The sequence below is a fragment of the Nycticebus coucang genome, chromosome 3, assembly GCF_027406575.1.
Source record: "Nycticebus coucang isolate mNycCou1 chromosome 3, mNycCou1.pri, whole genome shotgun sequence".
In the NCBI taxonomy this organism is placed as follows: domain Eukaryota; kingdom Metazoa; phylum Chordata; class Mammalia; order Primates; family Lorisidae; genus Nycticebus; species Nycticebus coucang.
The window spans coordinates 29,149,308-29,169,752 of NC_069782.1; the positions used below are offsets into that span (position 1 = coordinate 29,149,308).

At 33.9% G+C, this 20,445-nt stretch overlaps 1 protein-coding gene across 4 annotated transcripts in view; it reads left to right on the plus strand.

Moving 5' to 3' along the window:
• EEA1 (early endosome antigen 1) overlaps positions 1 to 20,445 on the plus strand; it is a 178,492-nt gene that overhangs the window by 154,069 nt on the left and 3,978 nt on the right. For all 4 annotated transcript variants that reach the window (XM_053584482.1, XM_053584480.1, XM_053584484.1 and 1 more), the window contains 10 exons: positions 860 to 1,190; positions 2,239 to 2,340; positions 4,548 to 4,742; positions 10,342 to 10,524; positions 14,707 to 14,892; positions 16,113 to 16,244; positions 17,494 to 17,679; positions 18,592 to 18,830; positions 19,200 to 19,320; positions 19,980 to 20,078. In XM_053584482.1, coding sequence (XP_053440457.1) covers positions 860 to 1,190; positions 2,239 to 2,340; positions 4,548 to 4,742; positions 10,342 to 10,524; positions 14,707 to 14,892; positions 16,113 to 16,244; positions 17,494 to 17,679; positions 18,592 to 18,830; positions 19,200 to 19,320; positions 19,980 to 20,078 — 1,774 coding nt within the window. The remainder of the gene's footprint in view (positions 1 to 859; positions 1,191 to 2,238; positions 2,341 to 4,547; positions 4,743 to 10,341; positions 10,525 to 14,706; positions 14,893 to 16,112; positions 16,245 to 17,493; positions 17,680 to 18,591; positions 18,831 to 19,199; positions 19,321 to 19,979; positions 20,079 to 20,445) is intronic.

A 20,445-nucleotide genomic window follows, 5' to 3' on the forward strand; every position in this document is an offset into this window, starting at 1 on the left:
TGTTCTTAATAGTGGTAATTTGTCTTATTTTTTTCTTGATCAGTCAAATTAGAGATTTACCAATTTTATCAGACTTTTATAAAAAGCTTTTGATTTAATTGATTTTACTTGTCAATTTTTATTTCATTTATTTTTCCTTGTGTCTTTATTTCCTTCCTAGACTTACTTTGTGTTTAGTTTGTTCTTCCTGAAATAGCTTTTTAATGTGAATGCTTCCCTGTGTCTGTACAGTTAATAGTATTTGTTTCTTTCTCTTAGTTTCTCTTTTCATTTGTAAATGTTAATGTCAGATTTTTGCAGGTGATGGTTATGTGTCATTTGTCTTTTCTCTATATTTGAAGTGAAATATTTCTTTTATTCTTTTACTTTACATTTTTCTAGGTTGAGCTTAAGTGTTTTAAAGTTTCAGACCTATCAAACACATGATGTGTCTGAAGTTCTCAAGGGAAGAGGAAAAGTTCTCTGTATGTTTGGAAATATTCTTTAGGGTACATGGAAAAACTTCTGGCTATACAATATGCAGGGTTTTCTTTGGGTATCTGCTGTCGTGGACAAGACTGGATTAAATCAGGACCTCCTTAATTAGGTAGTTTTGATTATTTGATTTGAGAAGAATCATCTACATATATCAGGTCATATATTCTAAGACATTTTTCAGTTATATGATTTTATGAAATTAAATTATTTTTACTTATGAACTATGTAGAAAAGTTTTAAAACTCAATAATTGTTTATGATTAATGTCATTTAAAATTAGAACATTTTCTTTTATATGAACAATGTTCATGATTAATTTTGAATAGTCAATTAGGATTGGTGAATTATGCATTACTTAAAAAATTGTCTTTTAAATATTTAGAGTATCTAGTACAAAATTGGATCTACAGAAAAAATCGGAGGCCCTTGAAAATATCAAGCAAATGCTCACAAAGCAAGAGCAAGAAAATATAATTCTGAAAAAAGAATTTAAAAATTTAAGTGAAGAAGCAAAGACGCAACAAAATGAATTGAATAATAGAATTCAAACAACAGTAACGGAACTGCAAAAAGTGAAGACAGAAAAAGAAACTCTAATGACAGAGCTTTCTACAGTGAAAGAGAAGTTATCAAAAGTTTCAGATTCTTTGAAAAACTCCAAAAGTGAATTTGAAAAGGAGAATCAGAAAGGAAAAGCTGCTATCTTAGATTTGGTTAGTAGTTTGCATTTACTTTCTTGGGTAGAAGTGATTATTTAAAATGTACTGGTTTTTCTGCTTAATTCACTATTGATTTTTCATACTCTATTTAAATGATTTAAAATAGTTCTCATGAGGAAAGGAATTGCTCATGGTAGCTCAAGATAATGGGGGTGTATGTGTATCTGTGGACCTCCAAGGATATTTTCAGGTGAATATAGCAGTCTTTCTCTGTAGCTGGTATAGTGCTAGAGTTGGCAAAGACTGCAGCATGTTTGTTCCTGGGGACATTTCCATAGAGAATGGAAATACTAGTTGAAATGTTATTTACTTTCCTGAAAACAAACAAACAAAACGAAAGACCAGAAAAATCTTATTGACTTTTTTAACTCTGGATACTGTGAACTCTCTTATTCATTATTGAATATTCTAAAACTCCAGGTAATATTGTGTTTAGACATTCCATAAAACATATTTAAACTGTAAAGAAAAAGAAACAGAGTTTTAGGAAAAGCTTAAAGGGGAATGGGGTCTCAGAAATATTTTAACCCAGATTAATACATGGTAGCAGCAAAAATAAAACTCTGTTCTCAATATGAGGGTCAATGGAAGTGGTTAGTAGTATTAAAAGTATGTAATATCAGTGTGTTACCTTTATGTTCCTTTCTGAAGTTTGGAGAAGACATTTGCTATTGTACACTTTTCCTCTTGAGTTATAAATGATTAGCTTTTTAATTTATTGTTTTAATATTTTGTTAAGTTTCTTCCATCTTCTTGAAGCCAGTGTTCTATTTTTAAAATAGTATGATAAGTTAATTATAATGAAATTTATGACATAAAAATGTGGTTTTGAAGTTTTCTAAAATATTCTTAATATTGTTTAAAGTAGTATTTTGACGGTTGATAATAGAAATCCTTAGCATTTTGTTGTCATTCCCCCTGTTTTTTCATTGAAATGTCTGATTTTATCTTTCTTAGTTCATGCACAATTTTAGTTTATCTTCTTAAAGTTTTTACAAATATTTTCTGTGGAATGTAGTTTTCATTTTTTTTTTTTTTTAAGGAAAAAACTTGCAAAGAATTAAAGCATCAACTTCAAGTGCAGAGAGAAAGTACACTTAAGGAACAGAATGAACTGAAAAAATCACTTGAAAAAGAAAAGGAGGTACGATTTCTTTTTTTAGTAACACAAATAAGCAAAGCCTGGGCCTTTATATCTTCAAAATATTTTCACACCGATATGTTAGAGGAAGGTATTTTTCTCTGAAGTGTAATGAATCATATACATTGCTTAAAAATGTTATTTGTGTTCTACCTACTATTAAAAAGATTTAAGCTAGTTTATAATAAAAGGCTTAAATAAAGGAATATAATGAAAAAAGAAAATCTAGCCAACTAGCTACAGAGTTATAATTTGATTATCCAGGATAAGGAACATTATTATGGATAATAAGATTGAAAACAATCTTAATAGGCTTTCCATAAAAATGACCTTTCTTGGGCTCTTTATTTCCTGGACATTTATATTAATGGTGTATTTGATAAAGGTTGTGTTAACAACCAAGAGGTTTTTCTGTGGTTAATGTTTTGTTAATATAGCATACAAGCAAATGAATAAATAAAGAGTGTAATATATGGTTGTTACTCTCTGAAGATGGACCTATGAGTAGCTAGAGTCCACGCATGCAACTTTATCAAAGCAGAAAATCTGATTTGATAAAGCCACAACGTGGTCCTGACAAGAATTTTACACTATTGTATTCTAGTTGGTGATTAAAAGAAGACTCTTGTGCTATAGATGCCAGTCATGTAAAATGCAAGATTATATTGGCTTAGCGCCCGAGCTCTGAATTAAGATTGTTCAAAATTGACCACATTTTGCTGTGTAGAATACACACTCCCCCCACCCCCAAATTTTTGAGGGAAAAATAATGATGTGCTACTATCTGAGTACTACTAATTCCATATCTATATAAATGTTTTAAATTCTTTTATTTATGCTTATGCATTAATACTCTAGGAAGCAGTAATGATATCCATATGCAAAATACTACCCTGGAAAATGATAATCAGTTTTGTTGAACATATGACAAACTTGCAGGAAAGCATTTTCAGCCTTGGAAAAACGACATGTTTCTCTTTGTACTCTTTAATCAGGAGCTAGCAATCTAGCTGATATTTTTACAAAATTCCTTTATGATACAAAAAACAAGTACCTATATGTAAACAAATACAAATTTGAATTAAAAAATTAAAATGAAAGTTTTTTTCCTGAAAGTTTGGGCCAGAATCGTACATGGAAGCACTTTGTACATGGGAGCATATTATACGCAGTAAAATAGCAGTGTGTCCTGGCTGTGCCATTTATTAGCTATGCCATTTTGTTTTATACAGATTACTTAATCTCTGTGCTTCAGTTTCCTCAGGAATAAAACAGGGCTAATAATAGAATCTGTGTCATAGAGTTAAATAAATGAGTTAATATATTTAAAGTATTTGGAACACTGTAACAAAGTAAATGCTCATACTCTAGTTATTATTTTATCACTGGTTTTCATAACATAATCGTTATCATCACTCTATCTGATTCCTGTTTTGCATAAAAATACTTTGTTATGCATGTGGATAAGCTGAGAGATCTATGTCTAAAACTATTCAAAAGTAACTTTGAATGTGGTCAAATGTAATGCTGGATTCTTAATGTAGTATACATAAACATGAACACATGACTTTGGCTGGAGAGGTAAGAGATGGTAATGGTTTATTCTGCGAGGAACCTCATTGTGACTTCTGTATAATGTCTAATTTTGAACAGAAGTATCTATTCAAATTGTAAAATAAGGTAGTAGCAAAACAAGCCCCAGATCTCTAAATGAGGTAACTAATGCAATGTACTTCAGTGTCATCATACATATACTTAATTTATTTCCCAAAAGTGCTTTCAGTTTTATGATAGTCAATATAGAGCTATTCTTTCTGATTAACTGTGGCCAGTAGGCTCAGTAGCATTTGAGAATATTCTGAAAGGCAGTAGACGTCCAGCACAGACACGGATGGTGACATTCCTGTTCTCTGGGATACGAGGGCATACTAGCGTAGTTCATTCAGAAACTCCATCTAAATGTACAGTTATTAAGTTGAAAAGGAAGATAGAATTAAACAAATAATGGAATTTAATCCAGCATCTAATATTGAATGGTGTCAATTCTAAAAGGAGTATGAGGGCAGGGATTTTTCTCTTTTGTTAACTACTAATTATCTGTGGCTGACAGCCATGGTCGTTCCTTCCTGGAGTAGTGCCTGGCATGTAGCACTGAGTAGATGTCTTTGGAATGAATAAATGAATGCTAAGGAGATTTTTATTTTTTTTAGACTTCTGATCAGTTGAAATTGGAACTCAGTTCAAAGCAAGAACAAATCTCACAGGCCCAGAATACTTTAAAACAAAAGGAAAAAGAAGAGCAACAACTTCAAGGAAACATAAATGAGCTCAAGCAATTGGCTGAACAGAAGAAAAAGCAAATTGAAACCCTCCAAGGAGAAGTTAAAACTGCTATTTCACACAAGGTAATTAAGATAATAATATGATTAATACAGATGAATTACATAGAAAATTTAGGATAAGTTAAAAATTTTTCTAAGTTAAATATATGAGATCATTTCATTATATGATAAAATATCTAAGTCTGAATTTCCATTTATTATAAGCATGTTGTCAGATAATAAATCATACTTATTAAGGGAAAATAATCGCAAAATAAATATTAAAAATATTCAGTAGAATCAGGTTTTATGTAGTTATAATTGTTTAATATTTTAAGTTATAATGGTTTCCATTTTCAACCTATTTTAATTTATTATTGGGCATCTGTTTTTTTGTTGTTGTTGTTGTTATTGTTATTGACTATGTTTTAATCTTTGTCCAGACCAAGAGTTGGTAAAAGTAGATTGTACTTAATATAAAATATTTGGAACAAAACGACTCCCCTCCCCAGCATTGATCTGTGCATAGTAATTAGTCCCTGGAGAAAAGAGCAGTAGAGTCCCTAAAATGTAGAATAAATGTCGTGCCGTTAAGAGTTGGGTATCATGCTACGAGAGTTAAAAGAATATAAATGGAAACAGCCACAAATTTATACTTTATGTTGACTAGTGTTTTTGTAACTGTTACTATGCTACTTTATAGAAGAGTAGTTTTCTAATAATACAGCAAGAGTAGACAAATTTGCCTATTCTTTTGTTTGTGTTATATATAACCAAAAGTGAGCATGAAATTATCACAGTGCTTATTATTTTGCGTACTTTGATACCTTAAGGTCATTTTTTTCACAATTTACTTGCATCCAAAAATTTCTGAGATTTTCAATTTTATGATATCAAAACATAGTGAAAGAAAAAACTCAAGTATTTTAGCACATTTTGTTATTAAATTGTTAGTTGCAATAACATTTCTTTCAGAAATATTTCATGATTAATATTATGATTAATATTTATTGCTTATATAATTATCCCTTCATTTTTGCAGCTTTAGAATCTGCAGTTGGGATAAAAGATACTGGGGTTAGAGGGAACAATAAAAAGTAAAAATATTGCCAGGCGAGGTGGCTCACGCCTATAATCTTAGCATTCTGGGAGGCCCAGACAGGTGGATTGCTTGAGCTCAGAAGTTCAAAACCAGCCTGAGCAAGAGCAAGACCCCACCTCTAAAAATAGCCAGGCGCAGTGGGTGGGTGCCTGTAGTCTCAGGTACTTGGGAGACTGAGGCAAGAGGATCACTTGAGCCCAAGAGGTTGAGGTTGCTGTGAGCTGTGATGCTGCAACACTCTATTAAGGGTGACAAAATGAGACTCTGTCTCAAAAAGAAAAAATAACAATAAAAACAGTACAAATTTAAAAACAACTATATTTACATGGTATTTACATTGTGTTAGGTATTGTAAGTAATCTAGAGATGATTTAAAGCCTATGGGAGGATGTACACAGCGTATATGCAAATACTATGCCATTTCATAGGGACTTGAGCATTCTTAGATTTTGATATGGGAGGAGGTATCCTAGAGCCGGTCTCCCAAGGGTATTGAGGAACGATTGTTCTTTGCACAGCTTTGCTAGATGATCCCCTAAAGGAAATATTGGTAGTTCACTATTATGTTAGTATGTGGCTGCTAGAATAGGGAGCACACTTCTCAACCTGGAGGAGGACATCGTTTCAGGGAGTGCTGGATACATACCCAGTCTTTGTAAATTAGACATGGAATTTAGAGTAACTGGAGAGTCATTGTAAGCTAAGAACAGTTCAGTTTTGTTGAGGAGAAGTGTAGCATCATGAAAAGAAGATAGATTGAAGAGCCAGCAGGTCTGAATTTAAATTTTGTAAGATACCATTAGTCTAATGGTCCTAGAGAAATGATTCATCTTTCTGAGCTCAATAAAATAGGGTCATAGATTTTTTGTAAACATTGAGATAATGTATTTAAAATTCTTAGTATTATGGTTAGTGCAATGTGGAAGAAAACAGTTGTTGGCTCTTATATCATCTAAGAGCTTGTGTATATGCTTCTTAGATCAGTCAACCTTTAGTAGAAATGCATCTTTCACATCACCCTGTTTAGTTTCTTTGCCCACTCAAGTATAAGCTCCATGAGCACAGGTCCCATGTTTAATTATTTTTATAATTAAGTCATAAACACATAGATCATGTATACATTGATGCCTTTATGGGGTACAATGTGCTGATTTTATATACAATTAGGGATGCTTACATCAAACTAGTTAATATAGCCTTTACCTCATTGACTTAATTACTATGTTAAAACATTTGTACTCTATACTTACTAGATTTGACATGTACGCTTGCAGTATGAACCATAGGAATGTTCCCACCACTTACCCTCCTTCCATCAAATCTCCCTCCTCCCCTCACAGCTTTATCTCCAGCACCTGGAATTGTGCCATGAAATAAAGTAGGTGCCTATTAATATTTCTTCAGTGAATGAGTGAAAGATTGGTGGTAGAAAAGCCTGGGACCTTAATTAAGAGACTTCTGTAGTATCCCAGATAAAAGAGAAAAAAAAAAGCTTGTACTAAGGCTGTGGCAGTGGAAATGAGAAGATGGGATGGCTGCAGAGAGGACGCAGACTGATAGGGCTCAGGTGCTGACTGCCTGACTGCTCTTCCTGACATGATCTCATCACAGCCCATGCCGTCTCCCTTTCTGAGGGCTCTTCCTGCAGTTCATGTTCATGGACATTCTCGTTATGGTGAAGGCCGTAACACACTCACACCTTTTCTTTTTAAGAACACTACTTCTTCAACATTTTCTTGCTGTCTTGTTTTCTTTCTGTTTAATTATGGCAAAGCTCTCTGCAAAATCCCAGTAATAACCACATTATTGGACTCTTTGGGCTCATATTTGGGTCTCCACTGTCTTCACTCTTTGAGATGGATTCATTCATTCATTTAAGAAAACAATAAGAGCTTATTGCTAAAAAAAAAAGAAAAAAGAGTTCTTTTGACTTGGGGGAACTCAAATTCATTAGTGGGAAGTAAAAACAAACAACAACATGCATAAATACAAAGTTTGATATTAGCTTTAACAGTGGAAAACTTCAAGTTCCAAAGGAGAATGCAGGAGAATTGACCAGCTACTTTATCTTTCACAAACTGATTAGTTTTTGCTCTAAACCGGATCTGATCACATTTCTATGTTCTTGAAAACCTTGAGTCCTCCAGTGAGTAAAAGCGGAACAACTATACAATATCTCCTGTGATCTAACTTCAGTCGGTTCTTCGGCCTTAACTCCTCTTGTTCCTCTATGTACCACACACTCCAATAGTTGATGTTCTGTAATGACACGTTTGAAAATTTGGCTAATATTGTTTCCTCTCCTGGAGATGTCTGATTTTCTCTTTTTATAAAATCTTTCAAAATTATGGTAATCATTAAAGGCCCAGTTCAAATACTAGTTCCTTTAGAAAGCCAAGTTCTTCTAAGTCCCCATTTTCATTATATTTCTATTTAAATTGTTGTTTCATTCTTCTTTATATAATACAGTTTTCTTTTTCTTTACATACTTGCTTCCCCATTAAATTATAAACTACTTGAGCGTAAGAGGTCACATCCTCTTTATTCTATATTTTCACACTAGGTTTTGAATAAAGTTGGTGCAGAGACAGTTGACTTATAGCATGTTTGCTGGATCTCTGATCCATGGCTCCCAAATAATCTCATGCAATATATAGACAACATACATGACACATGAGTTGATACATGAATTATAAGAGCTATCCATACAAAGGTCAGGGGACAGCTAGTGCAATGACTTTAGAACAAGCTTGGTATTTTCTAGAAACAAAAGACAACATGGGTTAAAGGTAGCGGGAGAAGGAAAAAGTGATTAGAGGTGATCTCAGAGAAGTAGAGAGGGATCAGATTGTTTATATACAGTGTGTACATTTGTAGATTATGAGACACCAGAGAATAATATATTTTTTTCTGAGAACAATTGGAACCTGTTGGAGAATTTTGAACAGAGAATGGTGAGATTTAACTAATGGGAAATAAAGGATCAAGCAGGGAAGGCATTTGAAATACTGTTCCAATAACGAGACCAGGCATCATGATGCCACAAACTGAAATATTGGAAGTGAATAATTTGTGAATACGTAATTTTGGAAATTTAGTCATCAAAACTTCTGGGAGAGGGTGGCGCCTGTGGCTCAGTGAGCAGGGCGCCAGCCCCATATACCGAGGGTGGCGGGTTCAAACCCGGCCCCGGCCAAACTGCAACCAAAAAATAGCCAGGCGTTGTGGCGGGCGCCTGTAGTCCCAGCTACTCAGGAGGCTGAGGCAGGAGAATCGCCTAAGCCCAGGAGTTGGAGGTTGCTGTGAGCTGTGTGACGCCACGGCACTTTACCCAGGGCAATAAAGTGAAACTCTGTCTCTACAAAAAAAAAAAAAAAAAAAAAAAACTTCTGGGAGATGAGATGGTGAAAGGCAATGAAGAGGCTTTGTTCATGCAGGTACTTGGTAATGCCACTCATCAGGAGGAGAAACAGCACCTTTCATGTGCAAGGTTGCTGCCAGGAATTAAGAGTTCTGTTCAAGGTAGGGTATGTGTCAGTTATTAAAGTGGAGCTGTCAGGAAGATACTTAGATGTGAGAGCCTGGAGTTCAGGTGGAGGGGTTGGAGTTAGAGACATATATATGGGAGTCATTTGTAAATAAAGAGATGTTTAAAACCGTAGGTCTACAAGAGGCCAGCAGTGGAACCTTGGGATGGGAACTTGGGAACGTTAAGAGATCTAGCAGAAGAAAAGGAGCTAGTAAAATATTTGGACAAGTAATGACCATTCATGTAGGAAGAGAACCTAAAACGTAAGGTGCCCTGGACACTAAGTTGAAGAAGATGTTTCTAGAAGGGGATATAATCAACTATACCAAGTACTGCTGAGAGATCAAGTAAGATGAGCACACGGGTCTGACGAATATTGGATTTAGGAATGTGAAGTTCATTGATGACCTCCATTGCAGTTTCATTGAAGCAGTCTTTTGTTTAAAAGCCAAGTACTTGTATTTCATACTATACATATATTTTAATTATGTCATAATTTGTGCACATCTCCTGAATCTTCTTAAAGACTAAAGAGGTTAAAGGTTTAGAGAAGTTACTACTGTGAGATTTTTCTTTTTCTGTCTCGATATCAATAAAGATGACCCATAGAAATTTCCTGAGTTGTTCTTGAATTTGCAAGAGTAAAAACTATAAACCTCAACACAGTGATGGCTTCTTAATTTCTTTCATGCATGGTTTCCTTTAGCTCAGCCTTGAAGTTCTATCACCCAAGGCATCTAGCACTGCGTCCTCCATCAGAATGTAGTTGTTATTCATCTCCTGAGACCTGATGAATATAGTAGTTTCCAGTGAAATGCTTTTTTTCTTTATTTGCTTTTGCACTTTATGGTTTTTAAATTGAGACCTTGTTGGATTTTGTAATGCTTTGACTTTACAAGGTAAGTAAGTTACTCTTTATCGAAGTGGAATATTAGGGCATAAGTGCAGTTCAACTTGTTCTCAGGAATTTTCTTAGTTGCGTGAATTTCATTTTATATTTGTAACTGTTTTTTGGCATGCATACTGTTTTAAAGAACCACTGTCTGTTTCAGACAGAGCTTGAGAATAAACTACAGCAGCAGTCAACCCAGGCAGCCCAGGAACTTGCAGCAGAGAAAGAGAAAATATCAGTGTTACAAATTAGCTATGAAAAAAGTCAGGAAAACCTAAAACAGCTTCAATCTGATTTCTATGGAAAAGAATCTGAACTTCTAGCCACAAGACAAGATCTTAAGGTAAAGTAAACTATATCATACCATAAAAACTTAGTAAGTTGTTTAAATTAAAATAGAAATTTATTAAATAATTCCTTTGAGCCCAAATAGGCAAAGGAATACTAATGTTTGTGGAATTTTATACTTGTTTTAAATTAAATTATTTTTATGTTAATATACTTTTTAAAAAGTTTAGTTACAACAAAATAATGATGTACATAAATGTGGGCGTTTAAAAATGACATATCTATAATAAAATAACTTGGATATATGTTATTTCTATACTGTTAGTTTATTTAAGGATTTTGCTCTCTTTGTGTGAAAATAACTTTAAAGATGGGCTGCTACTAGAAAATATAAGGAGTTATAAATGTAAACTACTTGTGAAAAATGCAAGCAATTTTACTGTCGCTTGTCAGGCAATACTGTTTTATGTATTTGTCAGCTTCTTAAGATTACTGGAATGCTTAATGATTAAAATTAGGAATTATAGCTTAAAATAAACTTAACTGTAATTACATAACAATGTATAGAAATTTTTTCTTTTTGCAAAACTATTTGATTAGATAAAATATCAAGTTTATTAAAATGAATCCTATGGAAAAAAGGGTAAACAATTTTAGTGTAACATTAAGGTATCAATTTAAATATTTATGTGCACTCAGAGGATTCAGCCAGTTTTCTCTCCTTTTTTCTTTTTTTGTCACATTCAAATAGCATGCTTTATGTTTCTTTCCTATGTTTGGGATTTTTATTTTTTTATTCAACTTACAGTAAGTTTAGTATTGAAAAATTCTGTTGAAAATCACAGAATATTAAAACCTTTTATTTATATATTACATGTTTGTTTTATTTGTAGGCTGTTGTAGGGAAACTTTATGAAGAGGTAAGACTTGACTGGATCCTAAAGATATGTAGAATTTGAATTCACAGTTTTGAGAAATTGGTCATTTCACTTAGGGAGAATGGCCAAAGCAGGAGACAGTTATTAATTGTCTTGCTGGAGTGCTAGTTTAAAAGGTTGGCTCCAAATTGTGAAGTTATCTTAAATGCCTAGCTAAAAAGATTGCATGTTATATTTAAGGGGAAAAGAGAAGAGTCTAAGCAGAGGAGTAAGATAAAGAAAATAGTATTTTAGAAAACAACCTGGTGGTGGTTTACAGATAGCTTGGATCGGACTTGGGATGGCCTAGTGGTGGGAAGGTTAGCAAAGAAGCTCTCTCTCTTTACTTTCTCCAAAACTTCTAGTAATTAAGGTGTGAATGGTTAGAGCTGAGATTAAAATTAAAGAGAATGGAATAGAAAATGTTAATTGGGGAGAGAGAAGATGAAACAAACCAAAGAGCTGGATATATACCAGGCTGGAAGGGAAGGAATCAATGATGATTAGCTATTTGACAAAGAAATAGGAAATGGAGTAAGACTATTTTCATAGTGCCAATATGATGGACATTTATCTTTCTCTCCATTGATACCAACATTAGCAAAAGTTGTTATTAAAAAAAAAAAATCACATTTAGGTTATTATTTTTTTTCTTTACAACACTGTTGAAAAGCAGGGCATGTTTGTGGAGGAGTTTGGATTTAACCTAAAGACAGCGAGGGAGTTACTTTGCTAGGCAAGTTCAAATGATATTTATAGGCCAGATTAAGAGATGATTATCAATCATCATTTTTCTTGTGCTTCAGTGATGTTTTATGATCTTTTTGCATGTGAGAGAAGGGGAGAGATTGAGAACCTTGTAACATGACACAGTCGTGAGCCAAGGCTGTGTACCATGGGTTGACAGAGTGCACTCTGACCGGCAAGGTAGAATGGAAGACATTTGGCCTGATCTGTGTCTTTAGCCCCATCTGCTGGATCATTTATGAAATACTTAAGTTTGTTGACTGGATATTTCAAATTGGCTATGCCATGTACTATCCTTTGTTATTCACAAATGGGAGAAATAGAATTTAATTGCAAGTTTTACACCTTGGGCAAAGTGAAAATGCTAAGATAATAAGGTTAGAATTAAAACAAATCCCTTATGTAATTCATCAGACATCAAGAAAAAGTATAACTAAAATTGTAAATGTTTTATTGTGAAAAGAAGACTGGAAAAACTTGCTTGAATAGATAGAAAGAAGATAGCCACCACAGAACTCTGTAGAGATGATATTTTTGTTTGAGTAGTATAATGTGATAGGCACAGTAAGAGTGAAGGTTGGTAGATGACCACTTAGGGAATTTGTCTACTCCAATAGTTCATGGGTTAAAGATAATTCCAACAAAACCATGAAGTGGGAGAGGGTTTTCCCCGAGGGGAGAGGTGCTGAGGTGATGAAATTACATGTTGTATAATAAGAAAGACAAAAGGAATGTTTATGATGCCCCATAATCATATCATTGTATACAGTTATGATTTAATAAAAAAAAAAAAAAAACAGAAAAAAAAAAAAGGAATGTTTAAAAGTGCATGACAGTATGCCACCGAGTGACACAGAGGAATGTTCAGGGGAGAACAATATATCTTGGTATTTTCAGAAAAGACTTCACGAGGCAGTCTGATTTTGAACTTGACTTAAACAAATTAGTCACTGATTTTGGAGAGTTTAATCCTTTATAGGCTGTTACTTACACCAGGGGCATTTTAGAAATCTCACAGTGAGAGGTTAGGGGTACTGCTGCTTTCCTGAACATTTGGTCACTCAAAATAGACTTTGTCAGTTTTTTTCTTTTTATGTAAAATCTCTCACTCCTGTGACACGTCAGTCAGTTCCCTCATGCACCGTGAGTCTTCCGTGAGCCGCATTCTGCAGAAAGTCTCACGCTCGGTGTCTTTCTGTGCTTCTGGCATGCAGCGTGGGCTCCACTACCCAGCACAGCTTCCAGAGTATGTGCCTGTGCTGTGCTGAGGCGAGGCTGTCAGATCCCTCCAGGACCATCTTACCCTCTAGTCTACCTTAGCAGTGTGCTCGATTAATGGTGAGCTCCCTGATGGGTAAAGAACTGGATGATTTAGGTTTCTCCTGGGGGAAAAAAAATAGGCCTCATAGGTTTCAGTGTTCTGTTGGCAGTCATTGACAATTGAATTTTTTTTTCCAAAAGACTTCTGAACTGGGTTATTGGTAGTGAGTAAACTTACCTTTTTTAGGACGCTTAAGAATCCTTATAAATAAGACTCCTTTCATTTATTTATTTTTCCCCTTTTTTTAATTGAGTATTTTAACTAACAGCCTAGCCAGCAGGGTTCCTCTCCTACATTACATTTTTTTTTTTTGCCTCCTTTTCACAGGAGCTGTGTCTCTAGAATGAGAGAGATGAGCTTCTGCTGGATCTGCTGGGAGAGCTTTGGGTGGACCCCATTCCCTGCTGATTCTTAGCACAAGCCCCTGGGAGTGCAGGCTTCCTGCCTTTTTCACTACCTGTGACCATATCTGCCCCCCCAAATGAAGCCTAATAGTTAAAAAAGCTGGCCCTTACCCCAACTTCAGCTTCTCAGACTATTTGGGCCTTGAAACAGTTAAAACAGTCAATAACTATAGGCTTCATTAACTGGTAATCACAATTTCTACCACGGAGATGGAAAGTTATGAGGATGAGGTGATGGTTCTCTCAAGATAGAGCCTCAGAAGTTTGCCTGGGTTTCTTCTTGTAGTTCACTTGATTGAACTGGAAGCTATGAAATAAAATTTTTCTTTTTCTCTAAGACAAAAACTCTTCCTATTTACTAAAATTTTTAGTGTGGCAAGGGGTATCATAGATCCTAGAGAATGTATATGTATACATAATATGACATTTAATTGCATCTGTTTTAAAATTATTTCCTTTCCTCTCTCCCTATGACTTTTCTCTCACTGTCTGTATGTTCTCGGGATGTGTTTGATATGGTCCTACTATTATCATCTTTCTTCACATCACCTAGCCAGTATTAAAGATGTGATCAACATTCAGTAAATATTTTAAATATTTACTAGTAAGTTATTTGTAGAGATGTTAGAATTGCTTCAGCTTACTAATTATGTTTTACTATAAGTGCTTTCTATAGGCAAGAGAATTAATATTCAGAATTCTTTCTCTTTTACATGATCTTATTGAAGGACATAACATGCTGTCTTTTTATAGTATGTTGCTTCTACAATGCTGATCTTAAACTTACGTTTCTGTTGAAATTTGCTTAAAAATGACATATAATAATTTGGGGAAATTGTTTTTCTAAGTCTGTGGAAGAGAAGCTTTCTCTGGCGCAGGAAGACTTGATTTCAAACAGAAATCAAATTGGAAATCAAAATAAATTGATCCAAGAATTAAAGACTGCGAAGGCAACTTTGGAGCAGGATTCAGCAAAGAAAGACCAGCAATTAAAGGAGCAATGTAAAGCATTACAAGATATTCAAAAAGAAAAGGTATTTCATCTTTCTGTCTTAGGTTTAAAATCCTAAGTTGCAATGGTCTTAGAGATCACCTGATCAAATCTCTTATACAAGTACCACCTTTATTTTCAATAGCTCTTTCAGATGTACAGTTTCTGATACAACTCTTGTGATTACTGGAATTGTAAAGCTAGGTAGTACTTCTGAATAGCCTCCTTTCACGTGCACCCATTTTTCTTACTGCTCTTTTTCACTTTTATGAACAAATCTATTTTTCACAGCATAGACCCTTGGGTATTTAATAATAAATATTATAACCCCTCAAGAATTTTTCATTAACATGTTATCTTAGATAATTCTGAAGTTTGTTAAGAATTCTTAAAATTAAGATCCAGCTTATTTTAAGGAGAAGTAGAATTATATTTTATGTAAATGATGCTAAGTTAAAAACATTGGTTTATATGACCACTACATTTTGAAAAATTAATTTAAATTCTGTAAGGAAGAGGAATTCAGATTCTAAGAAATGTTTTATTTTTTGTTTCGTAGTTGAAATAATATATTTCTATCAGCTGACGTGAACAATCCCTATAGTTCTTGGTATATTCTGTGGTGTTCAGTTCCTGAAATTAATATATACTTTGAGCCAGTTCAAATTTTAAAAATGTTTGGGATTTTTTTGAGGGTGGGTATGTTGAAGATGAAATAAAATTTGTAACTTGTGCTTCAAATTTAGAAAATTATGATAGAACTATGGTTTATAGGTGTTTAATTGGAAGGGCTTTAGATCTTATTTTGGTTTTGGCTCTATCGCTAATGGGATTACTACTCTTAAACCTTTGTTCCTTTACCTATAAAATGGAGATAAAAAAATATACGTATTATAGAGATTGAATGTGGTAATATATCATGCTCCTAGCTAGGCACCTTATATAAATGTATTGATACTAATAAAACGGGAGTTGCAGGAGTAAGAACAGTAGTTTGGCTAAATTTTATAATATTCTTACTCTGGCTGGGCACTGTTTATTTTATGATATTAACTGTTTCACCTTTATGATGGTCTTATAATTGTTGTTCACACTGTATAAATAAACACAGAGGCAAAGAGAATAAGTAATTTGCTCAATTAACTTAGACGGAAACGGGGAAGATCCAGAGTTAGAAATAGTTGCAGTCATTTTTATTACACTAATTTTCACTTAAGTATCTGCTCTAAAATTATTTTTTAATAAATAATTATTTCTCTACAGTCACTGAAAGAAAAAGAACTAGTAAATGAAAAATCTAAATTGGCAGAGATGGAGGAAATTAAGTGTAGACAAGAAAAAGAAATCACCAAACTAATTGAAGAACTCAAGTCCCATAAACAAGAAAGCATAAAGGTATGTTAAGATAATTATTTTTGGCAATAAAGTTAGAAAAAAAAGGTAATTATTTTTCCTGCCTACTGTGTTGCATTATTTTCTTCAGATTAAAATATATCTGTATATATTTATTGAGTACCTGCTATATGCTAGGCAAATTGTTTCATTTTTGACAAATACTCTTGTATTGAATATGTTTATATACATATTGAAACTATGTTACTTTCATTTTTAGATTACTTAATAAAGCAAAGCATCCCTAAGAGTTTAGATTTCAGTGAAATAATAATCGAGTGAGTTAACTGAAAATTATATTTGTAGATAGTAAATTTTAAAATATTTAAGAGTTTAGAATTAGGCTTTAAGGGATTCTATTTATTCACCTGGTTTTCTTCCTAAAATCCTTGACAATCTCTTGGGTTTTATTTTAAATTTTTATCTAATCTCGTTTTTAACACTTTATCTGTTATAAGCATAAATAGGGTGCCAAAGAATCCTATTTGTCATTTGCTTTGTAAAATGCCGTTCATGTTCTTAGAGAAAGGTTAGATTCTTTCTTGAGAGCTCTAACAATACCTTTTATGTTTGTCAGTGTACTTACCATTTGGTTTATAATTAATTATCTCATTATAACTTGCTGTTCCTCTGGAGTGTGACTTTTTTTAAAGGAGGAGCTGAATATAATTCATCTTTATATGATGTCCCTAGAACCTAACACTATGTGTGATGACTAAATGATGACCAATAAATCCTAGCTAAGTGATAAGAGGGAAAGTAGAGGTAGAGTTTGTTTTTTCCAACTAATATAATAAAAACATATACAAACCAGGTACCATCTGAATTAGATAGTTGCTGAGTAGGAAGTGAATAATATTGGATCTTTTTAAACACTTGTTTGAAATAGTGAGCTTTGAGAATCTCGTAAGGGAAGTGAGTAAAACTTACCCACTTGTGATAAATTGCATAAATGTTAAAAGGTACATTTTGAAAGGCAAAGGGTGCCAAAAAATGTATGTACATTTTAAGAAAAGAGAAGCCTGTATTAAAAGCCTGTATTAGACCTTTATTAAAATTCCGTTATACTCAACATATAACAAAAGATGAATACAAGTTACATTGAACACCTCTTCTAATTTCAAAATACTCAAGTCAAACGTGTATTACAAATACAGTATTACAAATTTAATGTAGGTTTTTCCTTTCTTAAAATGTGTATACTTTTTTGGTACCCTCTGATGATTTATTTTTGGCCCTGCTTTTTCAATAGGAGATATCGAATCTTAAGGATGCCAAACAGCTTTTGATTCAGCAGAAATTAGAACTTCAAGGAAAAGTAGATTCCCTGAAGGCAGCTCTTGAACAGGAAAAGAGAAACCAGCAGATGCTAAAAGAGCAGGTGAAAAAGGAAGAAGATGAGCTGAAGAAAGAATTTACTGAAAAAGAAGCTAAACTGGTCAGTAGGTTAATGGGGGGAATGAGCTTTAAATCAATCCAGCAAGAGGATTTTTCCTACTCTGAAGTTATGACTGAATACTTGTCTAATATTTTAGTTATTAAGAAAGGAGATCTAATTTGTTTAAATAGTTGATGTGTGATTGGAAGTGTTTTACTAGGTAATCATATGTTGGTTTGTGTAAGTGAAAATCCAATTGAAATACAGTTTTTAAAAAACATTTTTTAGTGCCAGAAATGAACCCACACCTGTGTAGACTTAAGTATATAATGGAAAAGCTAGGTATGTTGAACTCATTTGTTTGGTCAAAGTGAATGTTGATAAGGGAGGGCGGAAACTTCAGTTTGGAATTACGATGACCAATGTCTACTTTTTCTTCCCTAAATTGTGCCTGCCAAGTGGGAAGCATCTGGCTTTCCTCTATTGAATTAAATCCAAATATCTTCGGATAACTTGATCACTAAATCTCTTAGGTGAAGAGTTACAATCTTAAGAAACAGTGATCTGAAGGCTTTCTACTGTTTTGTGGAAGGTTGGTAGAGAAAAGGATGTGTGTGGAGTTGGGTGAAATAAGGAAATGCCAGCTTCACCTGTAGGGCACCTTGCGATCCCTAACTATGTGTGTTTTTCCTGCTCTGTTGAAAAAGAGAAATATCTAAAGTCATGTCACTTTAGCTTGATCTTCTAAGAGGTTTGCTAACATCATGTCCACAATATGGCCTTTGAGCCAGTTCATGTTACACAGATGTTTATGGAATCAGTTTTGTTAGTATGTACAGTCTCCTGCCTCTCTTCTGGCAGAAGCAATATTATTTATATTGCCAGTATTTTCAATTCAATAAAGCACTTTATTTTGGACTACTTTTGTAATAGCTACCCCCCACCCCCATTTTTCATTTTTTTTTCTTTCAGCATTCTGAAATAAAGGAAAAAGAAGCAGGAATGAAGAAGCATGAAGAAAATGAGGCTAAACTTACCATGCAGGTTACAGCATTAAACGAAAATTTAGGCACTGTGAAGAAGGAGTGGCAGTCTAGCCAGCGGAGAGTCAGTGAGCTCGAGAAACAAACGGATGACTTACGGGGTGAAATCGCAGTATTAGAAGCAACGGTTCAGAATAATCAGGATGAAAGGAGAGCACTACTGGAAAGGTGATCCATGTCTACTAAAATCAGTTGATTTCCACTGAAAGATTTCCATAGAAGATTGTCATAGTCCACATTATTAAAACAGAAGAATCATGAGAAAAGTGGATAAAGTCTTGCAGATATTTAAGTAGCTATTTAGAAGTTAACCCTTAAAACAATCAGAAACGCCCAAGGGCCTGTTAACTGCAGAGGTGTTCAACACAAGGAACTAGGCCTGCCGTGCTGTTACACACATGTCGTGCGTGTCTCGTCTGTGAAAACTAGGTCACTATGGAGGTTCTGTTACGGTTGAGATTAATGATTACTGAAGTAGAACATTATCTATATTCTAGAAGGATCTTTAAAAAATTACCTCTTTGGAATATATTCTAGATGTCTTAAGGGGGAAGGTGAAATAGAAAAGCTTCAAACCAAAGTCCTAGAATTGCAAAGAAAGCTGGACAATACAACTGCAGCAGTCCAGGAACTGGGCAGAGAAAACCAGTCACTGCAGGTAAGTCACCTGGCGAGGGGAAGCAGTTTCTTAGTCTAGAATTGACCTCTTGGTGAAAGGCATATTTTCAGCTTTTAAAAAAATCTCATGTTTTATAAGTACTTTCTAATAGCTCCTGTCTGTGTAGCAGCCTTGCAGGTTTTGTGGGTAGCTAAATGTAAAAGATGAACTTCTTCCAGAGACCTCAGAGATTAATTAGAGAGCCATGTCATCCATGACTTGTCAGTACAGGGAGAGAATTACAAAATTCAAGAATACCAGAGAAGGTATGAGTCAGCATGTATCAAAGATGGGATCTGAATATGTTCTCACAGTCCTGAGGAGGAAGTGATCACTAAGGTTAGAGTGGATGGGGAATCACCAAATGTTAGATATGCCTTTTAAGAAAAAAATTTGATTTACTTTATTTTTTTTTTTTTGTCATTCAGATTTGTGACTATGGCTACTTTTGGCAATGGAAGTTGAACAAAGTATTTCTGATTTTTAAGATTTTATTCCCTGTGCGTGTAATCAAATTTTTTTTTTTATTGTTGGGGATACATGAGGGTACAATAAGCCAGGAAATCCAAGTTTTTATATAATTCTGGCACCAAGTTAGAAATAGTCCATCATTCTTTAAAATGTTGAATATTATAATGCATTAAAATTTTTTTTAACAGATCAAACATACACAGGCGCTGAATAGAAAGTGGGCTGAAGACAATGAAGTACAAAACTGCATGGCCTGTGGGAAAGGCTTCTCAGTGACCGTGAGACGGGTAATGGCTCCCTCACATTGCTGTGCTCCTAGATTTTATTTCTGAGTGACAGTGTCACACCCACCAGAAGAGTCCTGCGTTTGCCACCTTTTGTTTTTTTAAAGTCTGTTTATTGGTTATCTTTAATTTACAATGCCATAGAATAATTAAACTTAATCTAGTTTCTGGTTAGGATGTGTTTACATTTTAGTTTTAAATTCAGTCTTTGCCTTCCTACTGAGTTACTCTCTGGGACAATCATTTGCTAAATGAATATGCCAATATTAACCTCATATGTTTAGTCATCATGGGGTTCTTGTAAAGGAAAGAAAAGCAGAGAGATTTTAAAAATGCATTTTAAATAATACCATCATGTTATGACTCAAGT